A 13,932-nucleotide genomic window follows, 5' to 3' on the forward strand; every position below is an offset into this window, starting at 1 on the left:
GAAAAGGCTGATGCAGCCTCAGCTTTGTCCCCACATCACTGCAATCTGCCAGCCGGCCAAAGAGAAAGCTAGTGTCCTATTGGCTGACACATCGGGGGCGTTAACAGCCAGGACAATCTGCCGGCCGGTGAAAACTAATGTCTCACTCTGATTGGCTGGCAGCCAGAAAGGAGATGCTCCGTGATAGGAGTGGAAAAAGCGCGCGCTCAAAAGAAGAGGAAGACGCCTCCTATTGGATAAAAATATTTTAAATGCGTGCCGGTGACTGCTAAAGGACAAACAGTGAAGGGGTGCAGCCAGCAACGGGAGGTGGAGTGTCCACAAGTGGGGTGGGGAAATGGCAAAGGACCGGCCACCTGGAATCCCCCTGAAGCACCCATAAAGGTGAGGTGGGTGACACTACACTGCTCTCCCGGTCGCATAGGTACGGGAAATCAGGGTGAGAAATTACACCCTGTTACCCTAAGAAAAAAGGAACCTGAAAGACAAAAGGAAAAGATTAATAAACACACACAGAGAACCTGAAAAGGAAAATGCACATTTGGTAGCAGATCCAGGTCCGCCTCCTACAGACACTAAGCTTAAACTGAGGTGCTTTGTGCCTGTCACTGGGTGTATACTGCAGAGGAGGAGCTATTTTCCTTTTTTTGCCTACTGTCAGCCTCCTAGCGACAGCAGCATACACCCATGGTTACCTTTGTCCCCCAATGAAGCGATAAAGAAGTCAACACCAGGTGAAGAATTGGTTTTATTCATTTCTTACGCCGTTCCTCGTGCGGTATAAGTGATTAGGCGGCTTTATTTTCCGGGTTGGTGTGATTATTGTGAAACCAGATTTATATTGGGTTTTTATGTTTGTCTGCTGTCGCACACTAAAAAAGACGCCTTTTATTGCAAAAACTAGTTTTTGCATCCCCATATTTTGAGAGCTATATTTCCGTATTTCGGCGAACAGTCAGGTTATGGCTTGTTTTTTGCTGATGTTTTTATTGTATGCATTTTCGGGCACATGACATTTTTTGATCGCTTTCTATTCTGATTTTTGGCAGGCAGAATGAACAAAACCAAGCATTTCAGGTTTTGATTTTTTTTATGTCGTTTTGCTGGTGGTAAAATTGATAAGGCAGCTTTATTCTCCGTGACTGTATGATTACAATGATACCCCATTTATATATTTTTTTTTTTACGTTTTGGCACTTTTACACTTTTATTTTTCTGCTGATGGAGCTGTATGACGGCTTGATTTTTGCTGGACATGATGTTTTCAGCGGTACCATTTTTATTTACATTTGTCTTTTTGATCGTGTTTTATTGCACTTTTTGTTCAGCGGTTGTTGTTTTTTTATGGTGTTCACTGAAGGGGTTAGCTAGCAGGACCGTTTTATAGAGCAGGTTGTTATGGACAGAAGAATGCTGTAATGCCAAATGTGTCCTTTTTCGTTTACACAAATAACTATTGGAAAAAATGTTTCTTTTTTGTTCTTTATTTGGGGACTTTTAAAAAAATATTTTTACACTTTAATAATTTTTTTTACATTATTCCAGGATGGGACATTACTGTGTGGTATCAGATCACTGATCTGATACTCTGCAATGCTTCTGAACTGCAGAGCATCAGATCACTATCTGACAGACAGGGAAGGAGGCATATCAGCGCCTGTTAGCAAGCACTCACAAGCCACCTTCCCTGCAGGACCCTACGCCGGTGGTCTCCGTGGAGTAAATCAGAACAACGTGATTGCATCGCATGGTTCTGATGGATACATGCAGGGAGCCCCCTTCCTGTGTGCGATCTCCTTGATGTTGCTATCACTATTGACAGTAGCATCAGAGGGGTTAAACAGGCTCAAATTGGTGCTAGCACTGATCGTGGGTGTTGCTGTAGGGTGTCCGCTCACACAGTGGACACCAGCATCCAATCGCATGGCGCTCAGCGTGAGGCCGCGCACTGTACATATACTGCTGTTTGCGGGTACGCAGCTCCCGCAAAGCAGTGTATATACAACGCCTGTAAAGAAGGGATTAAAAGGGCAGGTTTTGTCATGTGAAAAAAAAAAAACAAGAAGAAAAATTTCAGAACTTTTTCTACCTTTAATGCTATTCATAATCTATACAGTTCCAATTGAAAAAACAGACAATTTTTTTCAGGTGAAAATATAAAAATAAAGAACTAAAATAATGTGGTTGTGTAATCACACACAATCTTAAACTAATACTATGTTGAAGGACCCTTTCAGTTTAAGACAGGGTTCAGTATTTTTGGTTAGGCATCTATCAGCATGACATCTAGAATTGGCAATCTTTGCCCACTCTTCCTTGCAGTAGCTCCACATCTGTCAGATTACGAGGGCATCTCCTGTGTACAACGTCCTCTTCACATCACCCACAGATTTAGGCCAGGATCACACAAACGCGAGATACGGCCGAGTCTCGCAGGTGAAATCCCTCCTGTGGCGCCGGCACTTGGGAGCGGAGCGTGCAGCTCCATGTGTTGCTGTGCGGCTGCATGCTCTGCTCTGGAGTGCCGGCGCCAGAGGAGGGATTTCACCTGCGAGACTCGGCCGTATCTCTCGTATGTGTGATCTCGGCCTTATAATTGGATTCAGGTCTGGACTCTGGCTAGGTCAGTCCAAAACTGTAATCTTTTTCTGGAGAAGCCATTGTTGTTGATTCGGAGGAATGCTCAGCGTCATTTTTCTGATCTTTTTATATCCACTGTAAATGCCATGGTGGTTTTGAACTGCTGTGTCTAGAGGGTTAAACAGCCAAGGAAGGAGTTGGCATCGGCCATGGCTTTTGCTTCAGGAGCTCGACTGTTTGTTAAGCCGAGGTCCCGACAGTGCAGGCAAAGCTCCTGAGCCCAGATGATCACCGTGACCTACCTGTACATCATATTGCCGGAACAACTTCCCCATTATAACGTACATGTATGATAAATGTTGGGAATGGGTTAAATCACCAACAGATTTCACATTTTCAGCATTTAAAAACTTGACACAATATAATTTTATTTCTATAGCGCCATCATATTCCGAAGGGCTTTACAATTAAATGTCTACTTACAATTTAGTTTAACAAACTAATATACAAAAAGCAAAGCATACAACTGTGCAGACTGCAGATAATGACCGAGCTTTACAGTAAAAAGCGAGATTATATGCTGCAGTCCCTCAGCTTCTCGTCCGCTTGTTTCACAGAGATCCACTTATTCAGAGTGCAGGAGCGCAGCTTGGACCACAACTGGCAATTACTTAGACCTAAGATATGAGCAGAAAACTGAGCTGCGGCATCGGGAGAAAGCACTGTGCAAAATCCAAGATCTAGGGGTAAATAAAGGAGCATTAAATATAGGCAGAGATAAGCGTCACAATGCAGGAAAGAAACTTCAGTCAAAATACATGTGTGCGGTCTTATCGGTCAGAGCATCTATGCGTTTTTCAAATACGGTAGGTTTTATGGTGGCTGTGTCCTTGTCCGTGGGGGATGGGACTGTATCCTTGCTTGTGAGGGTCTTATGGGGCAGTGTCCTTGTCCCCGACTATTTTATGGGTAGCACTACAGGTCTGTCCGTATTCGATGATTTTTTTATTGGCACAATGTCTATTTTGGACTTACCTTGTGATTTCTACTGGTAAGTGAGTGAGTGAACTACATCTGTTGTTTTTTACCACCCTACTCATTTCTGTGTACAAGGGAGGTTTGGGTGGTGACATTATTATTATTATGCGTCATGTCTTGATGGTGCACTCTGTTGTGTTATTTGTTTTTAAATGTGTGTTGTTCACTCCTGTATTCAAATATGATTCAATAAATGGTTTTGTATTTTTCATCTACCTTAATGTTGGATTACAGTGGCTAACGCCTTACTTCACACCATCTTGTCCTAACTATACTGGTGCCTTTTAACACCTTCTTCCACAAATTACAGCTGACTGCAAAGACTCCTAGTAGTAAGACACCTTTCAAAGGTTTAACTCAATCTCCACCCACTTGGCAGACTGACAGCTCTTCAATGTGTCCCCTCTCTGCCGCTGCTGGGATCTTACACTGCTTAGTACAAGCTCTAGTTATCAGTAGGGCTGGGTAGGTGAAACCTCAACTTATGAACTATTTCACTCATACAGGGAATGTGTTGCAATTTTTATGCCCACAGTTATTGGTTATAGAATAATTTATTTTCCAAACATTACATTTTTTTTGTAAATTTTTTTCTGAAGCCGCTGGGAGCTGCCATTTGTATTTGCTGGAGTCTGCACCTGACCAAATACAGCAGCCAAAGGAGACTGCAGTCGGTGTCTGAGCACATCTCCTTCACTGTTGGTCAGTCAGATGCGGACTGGGCACAGCCCTTGGGCTGTTCAGTTCACAACTGTACGTGAAGCCAAGCGCCATTTTTTTGGAGCGGAGAGTTGTACTCTGAGCTATTATTTCCCCATCATTGCTTATTTAGTGTTCAATGGCGAGCAGCGACTGGAGGTCTGGGCAGCAGCGGTGAGAGGAGGCAGCCTGACATTGTACTACTAATACCAGGCTACCGAGCAGGAAGAGTAGGGCTGCTGCAACATCCTTCAGTTGTGGACAACAGGTCGGTAACTTGGCATTAGTACTACAATGTCAGGTTGCCTGAACTGTTCTCACGGCTGCCGTCACTGCAGTGTTTAGGGCACACTAGTGTAATCATCATTCTGAATATTGACTCAGCTGTGCTATGTCAATGTAAAGCCTGATTCAGTTGTCCATGATGTAGAAACATCTGAATGAGGCTTTACTGTGGTATTTGCAACAAGGTCATAAAGTTTGCGAAGCCATGTATGTAATCCCATCATGTGTGCTTCAATCCACTGAGCCAACTCTTTCCTTCGCTTCCTCTGGTCCATGTTGAGTGTGATACACACAATGTCACCAAACAGCACAGTATCTGTAGCCCTATATACAGGCCACTCACTGATTCCAAGATTGTAGACACCTGTGATGCTAATTAGTGGACACACCATGGTTTATCATGTCCCTTTTGTCACATTATTTTCAGGGGTACCATCATTTCTGGCCAGGCCTATTTCATGAGCTTTATTTATTTATTTTTTTCAATTCTGTGGAAGCATGGTTGAAAAGCAATGTCTGACTTTCATTTGTTCATTTTCATACATTTTTTTTTTTAATTATTACTTTTGTCAGATTCAAGTGTTTTTCTGTGACCATTGAGGGTTTTTGTGTCATTAAACAAGGGGTACCAACAATTTTGACCACGTGTGCAATTATACTGCCCTTCCATGATATAATGGTACTTTCAGCATCATAGAAGCATGAATTAAAGGGGTGGTACAAAGTCCACAGTAATTTTCTTCCTAAATCTCTACATATTTAGAGCCGTAATATAAAATAGTTTGTAATATACTTGAATTAAAAAATCTCTACCCTTCCCTAACGACTTCTCTTTTTTCTCAATTTTCTTTTTGATGTTGCTTCGTTTGAGAATCCCAGTGCATGCTGGGATACTCAAAGAAAGCGTCATTATCTGCAGCCCCTTTTCCTCCTCTAGAGTCATCAGTGACACTCGTTTCAGGGGCTAGGCATATCCCAGCAAGATGTGCATTGTGCACAATGACAGTGCACTCTCTGTTGCCAGCTGAGATCAGCAGCAATGAGTCAGCAACAAAATGTGTTATTAAAATACCCAATGTGCAAAGACCAGCACCACCCCTGCAAGTGATGTCATTGGTCTTTGCACGCTTTGCATTCTGACAACGTGCTCTGTTGCCAACTCGTTACTGCTGATCTGAGCCAGCAACAGAGAGCACGCTGTCAATGTGCACATGGCAAGGGGCATATAGCACAAGCTCTGCTCCTTGAGGATGCTTTTGTTTGAGTATCCCGTCATGCACTTGGATTCTCAAATGAAGCATCATCAAAGAGGTTAATTGCTTTGGAACTCCGCTTTAAGGCTCTGACTCAGTATTTTCTGTTCCCATAATCAGATGGCAGAAGACACATACTCTCTGGAACATTAAGGGCAGAACAGACATCCTGAGCACTCCAATCTGAGGTGACCGCGGGGCAATGAATGACAGGATAGGCCGTGTTTGCAGAAAGTACAGATGCCAACCCATTGCTTCTTCCAGTCACAGTAATGAACACTGTGGGAGTGCCAACTCCTGGGGGAAAGATACCAGCGTCAGCTCATATACAAAACATAGACACAAGTAGAACGTAAAAAAAAACACAAGAAAAAACTAAACGATCACTGATTAATGCAACCCCAATATAGTAACAACCAGATATACCCCAAAAACTGCTAAGAATGGAATACAGAAAAAGTCTGCACAGATAAAGGAGGTAATAGACAAATAGGAACGAAAAGTTCATAATAAAAAAAAAAAATGGAATTAAACATGAAAAAGTAATCCAGTAATAGTTACATTGTTAAACTCATCATGCATTACCAAAGATTTTTATCATAGTCTAAGAAAACTATTACAAAAAAAGTTAATAATATAAGGACGGTCTGGTTATTATGGAGGATGCCGGCCCTAAACTGCGGCTTTCCCAAGGACAGTGGCACGTGGGACTCATCTGCAGTACTAACCTGACCTGGCCATTATTATCAATTCATGGATTTTATTTCCAGACAGTTTTACCCTTTGGTATTATGGAATGAATTTAACAATATAATAACTCATACTGGGCATCACGTTAGTATAATCATTATTGTATTTATTTCGCTTTCACAAGCTGATCACGCTTGGGACATACAGCACAAAAGTACCTTCATACTGTGATTTTATATCCAGGGTCTCCATAGGTCCGGTGTATGCGGACGACACCCGCAGCTCACATGGGATACTGTACTTTGCACACGATGCCTTTATTTTTTCACCATGCACCAAGTATGAGACGGATTCCATCAGGACAACCACCTTTCCTTGGCCTCTAGGACTCAACCAATTCTGGAGAATGCAGGACATATAATAAAAGGCCAAAAATAACCACAATCCTCATTTCAGATTGATTCTGCAAACACTAGAAGATCATCTCATCATCCAGCAGCAATGGCGGAGAAGCACGAAACGCTTTCCATCTCAGGTTCTAGTATGATTCTACTTCTGGAACAAACTTACAAACCTGTAAAGAGTGCTGATTATATACGCTACATTATAGCAGTGGGGTCCCACAAAGATGCTCAGAGTGAATCCCCTTTCTACTCCATGAACATTAATGATAAATGGTGTCTTACTTGCTGGCCATGCTGTTGGCTTACATCTTCTAATTGATTCTGGTGCCAACAATTGTAGTCAATGATATCTGCGAGAACGATTTCTTTACTGTCAAGGTCTACACCAAACTGAACCTGCGTGTGGCAACATGGAACAGAGACTTAAAAACAAAGAACTACTTTACAAAATGACAACAGTAGAGTGTACGAAACAAAGATATGTCAGCAGGCAAGACTTTAGAAGGAGTCTGTCAGCAGGATTTCACCCAAAAAACTATTTATATGCAAATGTATTATATGCGCAAAGACAAGATGAACAATACTTTTACATGGCCAGTCTGTTTTTCCAGTACTGGAAAATCAGAGTTTGATTTGATATGCAAATGAGGCTGAAGAACTATGGTAGATCTGAAGCCTCTGTCACTCCAGATCTATGCCCCGCCCAGCACCGTCTCCTCCTGCTTGACCGACAGCTAATTTGCCTGAAGATACACATCAAAGAGCCTAGTAGTGAAGCAGGAGGAGGCGGCGCAGGCAGGGAAGAGAGCTGGAGGGACAGAGGCTTCAGATCTACCTTAGTCTCATTTGCTTATCAATGTACAGATATTGCTTGACTTGCCTTTGAAAGAACTATATGACTGTAGAAACAATTTGGGGGTGGGGGGATGGGGGTGGGGGTTAAATCCTGCAGACAAATTCCCTTTAGTAGTTTCTTCCATCATTGTCACCCAACCAATAACTTCATAGTGTACAGTTTGTTGGGAAACTCTCTTAATATCCCACCGCTGATTTAGGGTTATGTGTCACTAGGATCTTACAATTTTTATATGAAACCACTTGCACTCTCCTCATTTCCCCTGTACCCCAAAAACAACCAAAACGCTTACTGACACTCATCTTCATTCCCATCTTGATTTCTGTATTTCTTTACTCTCCCCTTTCCAGTCTATCCTGAATGCAAATACCACTGTCATTTGTGTCCAGCTGCTACACCGATGTCTTCATCGTATTTTATACCAATGAACCATCCACATTATCATACAATATAAACTTCTCTAACCCACAAAGTTCTCCACAGTGCTGCCTAGCAAACACCTCATCCCCCATCTATCTATCATCGTAAGCTTCCTCTCCATTCTGCTGGTAATGATAAACTAACATCTTCCAACTTCTATCTTTAAGACTTTTCTGGAGCTGCACCAGATTTCTGGAATGCACTACCCCAAATAATCAGTGTAATTCCCAACATCCAGAGTTTTAGTTGTCTCCCCCACCCAAAATTATAACTTTCACTTATCTAACTTTTCTCCATTTTCACTTTATTCCTCAGACCCTGAGCCATTCATCCTCCAGTTTCCTCCTCATTCCAGGCAATTTAACCCGATACATATCACGCATACACAATTACTGGCAAATGACTGCTTTGTAAATGCATTATCCCATTAAAAAAAAGAAGGTTGGACCATCGTACAAAATAGGAATTTTGTGAAATTTGACCCCTATTTCCTTGTGGATTGTAAGCTCTTGTGACCAGGGCCACCACTTCTAATGTTTGAACTGTACATTAAGTTTTTTTTGTTCTGTAAGGTCTGAAATTTTTCTACATGTACGCTCTGTATAGTACACTGCTGCGGAATAACTACAGATGCGGTATTACAGATGTAAATATTAATATTTCCATTATTCAGAAGTATATACAGTACAGACCAAAAGTTTGGACACCTCATTTAAAGATTTTTCTGTATTTTCATGACTATGAAAATTGAAAATTCACACTGAAGGCATCAAAACTATGAATTAACACATGTGGAATTATATACTTAACAAAAACGTGTGAAACAACTGAAATTATGTCTTATATTCTAGGTTCTTCAAAGTAGCCACCATTTGCTTTGATGACTGCTTTGCACACTCTTGGCATTCTCTTGATGAGCTTCAAGAGGTAGTCACTGGGAATGGTCTTCCAACAATCTTGAAGGAGTTCCCAGAGATGCTTAGCACTAGTTGGCCCTTTTGCCTTCACTCTGCGGTCCAGCTCACCCCAAACCATCTCGATTGGGTTCAGGTTTGGTGACTGTGAAGGCCAGGTCATCTGGTGCAGCACCCCATCACTCTCCTTCTTGGTCAAATAGCCCTTACACAGCCTGAAGGTGTGTTTGGGGTCATTGTCCTGTTGAAAAATAAATGATGGTAAACTAAACGCAATCAGGATGGAATAGCATGCCGCTGCAAGATGCTGTGGTAGCCATGCTGGTTCAGTATGCCTTCAATTTTGAATAAATCCCCAACAGTGTCACCAGCAAAGCACCCCCACACCATCACACTTCCTTCTCCATGCTTCACGGTGGGAACCAGGCATGTAGAGTCCATCCGTTCACCTTTTCTGCGTCGCACAAGGACACGGTGGTTGGAACCAAAGATCTCAAATTTGAACTCATCATACCAAAGCACAGATTTCCACTGGTCTAATGTAAATTCCTTGTGTTCTTTAGCCCAAACAAGTCTCTTCTGCTTGTTGCCTGTCCTTAGCAGCGGTTTCCTAGCAGCTATTTTACCATGAAGGCCTGCTGCACAAAGTCTCCTCTTAACAGTTGTGGTAGAGATGTGCCTGCTGCTAGAACTCTGTGTGGCATTGACCTGGTCTCTAATCTGAGCTGCTGTTAACCTGCGATTTCTGAGGCTGGTGACTCGGATAAACTTATCCTCAGAAGCAGAGGTGACTCTTGGTCTTTCTTTCCTGGGGCGGTCCTCATGTGAGCCAGTTTCTTTGTAGCGCTTGATGGTTTTTGCCACTGCACTTGGGGACACTTTCAAAGTTTTCCCAATTTTTCGGACTGACTGACCTTCATTTCTTAAAGTAATGATGGCCACTCCTTTTTCTTTACTTAGCTGCAATTTTCTTGCCATAATACAAATTCTAACAGTCTATTCAGTAGGACTATCGGCTGTGTATCCACCAGACTTCTGCACAACACAACTGATGGTCCCAACACCATTTATAAAAGGCAAGAAAAATGATAATTACTTACCGGTAATTTGATTTTCCAGAGCCATGACAGCACCGCACATTGAGAGATGGTATCCGCCCCCAGGAACTGTAGCAGAGATAAAAGAAAGGGGCGGCACATCTCTCCTCAGTTTTTGTTTCAGAGTATGCAAGGTAACCGCCAAATTAGTACATCAGTATTTACTAGTATTTAGGTGTACCTTACTTTTGTACACCTTTTATATTTTAATGTTTTTTGGTTTTTTTTTGTGCATCACACAACCATCACCAAGATATGCGGTGCGGTCATGGCTCTGGAAAATCAAATTACCGGTAAGTAATTATTTTTTCCATTCCCCATGACAGCACCGCACATTGAGAGGAAGAAATATAATAGAATCCTAGGGTGGGACAATAGCAGATAACACTTTCCTACCAAAGCCTAGAGTTGAGGGCCCTAGGTCTAGCCTGTAGTGGCGGAAGAAAGAGGAGGGTGAAGACCATACTGCTGCTCTGCAAATCTGTTCTACAGACGCATTTGCCCTTTCAGCCCAGGACGTGGCTATGGCCCTTGTAGAGTGAGCCCTTATACCCAGAGGGGGAGTCTGATCTTAGGAAGAGTAAGACAGTGCAATAGCCATACAAAGCCACCGTGCAATAGTTGACTTTGAAGCTTTTTTACCCGTTTTGCCCCCTGGAAGGAGACAAAAAGGGTTGACAACTTTCACCATGATTTTGACATTTCCATGTATTGAAGTAGGCAACGAAAGGCAGTAAGCAGTGAAAAACTTGCTCTCCCTGGGATTTTGGATTTGCACAAAATGAGGGCAAAATTATTTCCTGGTCCCTGTGATATTTTGAATTGACCTTTGGAAAGAATGCCGGATCAGTTATTATGATCACTCTGTCCTCCAAATAGGTAGTATATGGAGGATTTACAGAAATAGCTTGCAGCTCGCAGATACGCCGAGCCGACGTTAGGGCAACCAGGAGTACTGTTTTCAACGTTAAGGCTTTCTCAGAGATAGAAGCAAGAGGCTCGAAAGGAGGAGAGATTAAGGCATTTAGGACAAAATTTAGATCCGAGGGAGACACCTTGGGTAATAATTTTGAGGGTCTCGCTGCAAATGAGGCTCGGATGAACCGGTAGACCCAGGGGTGATCTGCATGTTTTTGGTCGAACAATGCACCCAGGGCAGAGACTTGTACTTTTAGGGTGTTAGTAGATAACCCTCTTTCTAGCCCTTTTTGAAGGAATTCCAGTATTTCTTTTACCGGGACTTTCTGGCTCGTATTCGACAACTTCCGACCCGAGAATTCCAGGAACTTCTCCCATATCTTTTAGTACTTATCCGATGTTACTTTCTTTCTGCTGGTGAGCAGCGTGTCTACTAAAGAGTTCGAGAAACCCTTTGCTAGTAACATTTCAGTACAGGCATCCGCCTGCAGGAGCAGGAAACCAAGAAACTGAGGAGAGAGGTGCCGCCCCCTTCTTTTATCTCTGCTACGGGTTTCCTGTTCCTGGGGGCAGATACCAACTCTCTATGTGCGGTGCTGTCATGGGGAAGGGAAAATCCCCCTTATTAAACCTGACAGGGCACACCTGTGAAGTAAAAACCATTTCCGGTGACTACCTCTTGAAGCTCATCAAGAGAATGCCAAGATTGTGCAAAGCAGTCATCAAAGCAAAAGGTGGCTACTTTGAAGAACCTAGAATATAAGACATAATTTCAGTTGTTTCACACTTTTTTGTTAAGTATATAATTCCACATGTGTTAATTCATAGTTTTGATGCCTTCAGTGTGACTGTACAATTTTCATAGTCATGAAAATACAGAAAAATCTTTAAATGAGAAGGTGTGTCCAAACTTTTGGTCTGTACTGTATGTATGCACTGGCAACCATCATCCATTCCTGTATAATAATATGAGAAAAAGAATTCGTATTTCGCATGGTACACACCTTCATATTTACAAGAACGAAGTCAGATGCCAAACATGCTTTTTCCAAAATTTCAAACATGGCAACCATACTGTGATTTATGATGTCCATTTCAGACTGACCAATTATGTGTCCCGCACAATTCATCTCGGAGGCCAACAATTCCTCCTTTGAACAAACAACTTCTTCAAGGACATCATCCTGTAAGAAAAAAGGAAAAAAAGTGTAGACAACAAAATAATACCAAATAGTAGGATTCTTCCAAATGGTTGATGTAATTTAGAACTTTGGCGTACAATGGTTTGAAAAGTCGCAAAATGTTGGCGCAAAAATGTCGTGACTTTTGGTATTTTCACAAGTTTTTCCCAGCTCCGCCAAACTGGGTTGAGCTGGGGCATGACGCCATATCTTGTCTAATTCATGACAAGCTGTGTCTTTCCCAATGTCAGAGACTGGAGTAAGAATTCTGGTGCAGCTCGCCTCTTCATGAATCAGGGGTGTCTGACTCCACCATGCCGTGTTGTCAAGATGAGGCCAAAAAATAATATGTCAGCCGATCCTTAGTGGAGCTGGAGTTGATACAACATAGAATCATAGGATCATAGACTGTTAGAGTGGGAAGGGACCTCCAGGGTCATCGCGTCCGACCTCCTGCTCAATGCAGGACTCATTTGAATAGAAAGTCATCACTACTTTTCTCCAGTAACAGCACCACATCGGTCACTGGGTCGTGTCTAGTACTGCAACTCTTTGAAGGTGAATGGGGATACAGGGTAACATCACTAAAGGTTCGATCACACAAACCAATCTCCTATTAGAAACGTGCTTGCTGATCAGCAGTCGTTTAACAGCCCATTTACATAGGTAGAACGCTCTGAAGATAGGCACTGATCGAGCTTGAATGGACTGTTCTGTGCACATAGGCTGCCATTGTTCTCAGCAGCACTTGTAAAGTCCCGTTTAGATAGTACAATGCGCTGTCGAAAACAGTGATCTTGTGCAGCACAAGCTCACTCAACAAACAACCATTTTGCATCATCGATTGACTGGCAGCCTGCTCAGACCACAAGATTACTGCAGTATAACATCTGACAATGCTCTTGGCTAGGCCGATAATGCCCCCGGTGAGAAATGAACATTATGGGTACCGTCACACTGAAACGACGCTGCAGCGATACGACAACGATGTCGATCGCTGCAGCGTCGCTGTTTGGTCGCTGGAGAGCTGTCACACAGACAGCTCTCAAGCGACCAACGATCCCGAAGTCCCCGGGTAACCATTCGGTTACTAAGCGCAGGGCTGCGCTTAGTAACCCGATGTTTACCCTGGTTACCAGCGTAAACGTAAAAAAACCAAACATTACATACTTACATTCCGTGTCTGTCCTCCGGCGCTGTGCTTTCCTCTGCACTGTCAGCGGCGCTCTGCTTTCTGGCTGGCCGGCGCTGACACAGGATGCAGGAGCAGTGCAGAGAAGCAGAGTGCCGGGGACAGACAGCTGAAGGTAAGCATGTAGTGTTTGTTTTTTTTACGTTTACGCTGGTAACCAGGGTAAACATCGGGTTACTAAGCGCGGCCCTGCGCTTAGTTACCCGATGTTTACCCTGGTTACCAGTGAAGACATCGCTGAATCGGCGTCACACACGCCGATTCAGCGATGTCAGCGGGAGATCCAGCGACGAAATAAAGTTTCAGACGATCTGCTACGACGTACAATTCTCAGCGGGGTCCCTGATCGCAGTAGCGTGTCAGACACAGCGAGATCGTAACGATATCGCTGGAACGTCACGGATC

General features: G+C 43.0%; 1 protein-coding gene across 4 annotated transcripts in view; it reads right to left on the reverse strand.

Moving 5' to 3' along the window:
- Positions 1-2,071: 2,071 nt before the first annotated feature.
- LOC138656993 (bifunctional phosphoribosylaminoimidazole carboxylase/phosphoribosylaminoimidazole succinocarboxamide synthetase-like) overlaps positions 2,072-13,932 on the reverse strand; it is a 43,712-nt gene continuing 31,851 nt past the window's right edge. For 3 of the 4 annotated variants that reach the window (XM_069744441.1, XM_069744443.1, XM_069744442.1), the window contains 5 exons: positions 12,159-12,338; positions 7,232-7,345; positions 6,764-6,944; positions 5,994-6,152; positions 2,072-3,320 (listed from right to left, as the gene is read on the reverse strand). In XM_069744441.1, the coding sequence (XP_069600542.1) occupies positions 3,154-3,320; positions 5,994-6,152; positions 6,764-6,944; positions 7,232-7,345; positions 12,159-12,338 (801 nt within the window). In that variant the 3' untranslated portion in view covers positions 2,072-3,153. The remainder of the gene's footprint in view (positions 3,321-5,993; positions 6,153-6,763; positions 6,945-7,231; positions 7,346-12,158; positions 12,339-13,932) is intronic. The other variant, XM_069744444.1, reaches the window with a different exon arrangement.

The sequence above is a fragment of the Ranitomeya imitator genome, chromosome 1 (genome assembly GCF_032444005.1).
Source record: "Ranitomeya imitator isolate aRanImi1 chromosome 1, aRanImi1.pri, whole genome shotgun sequence".
Taxonomy (NCBI): domain Eukaryota; kingdom Metazoa; phylum Chordata; class Amphibia; order Anura; family Dendrobatidae; genus Ranitomeya; species Ranitomeya imitator.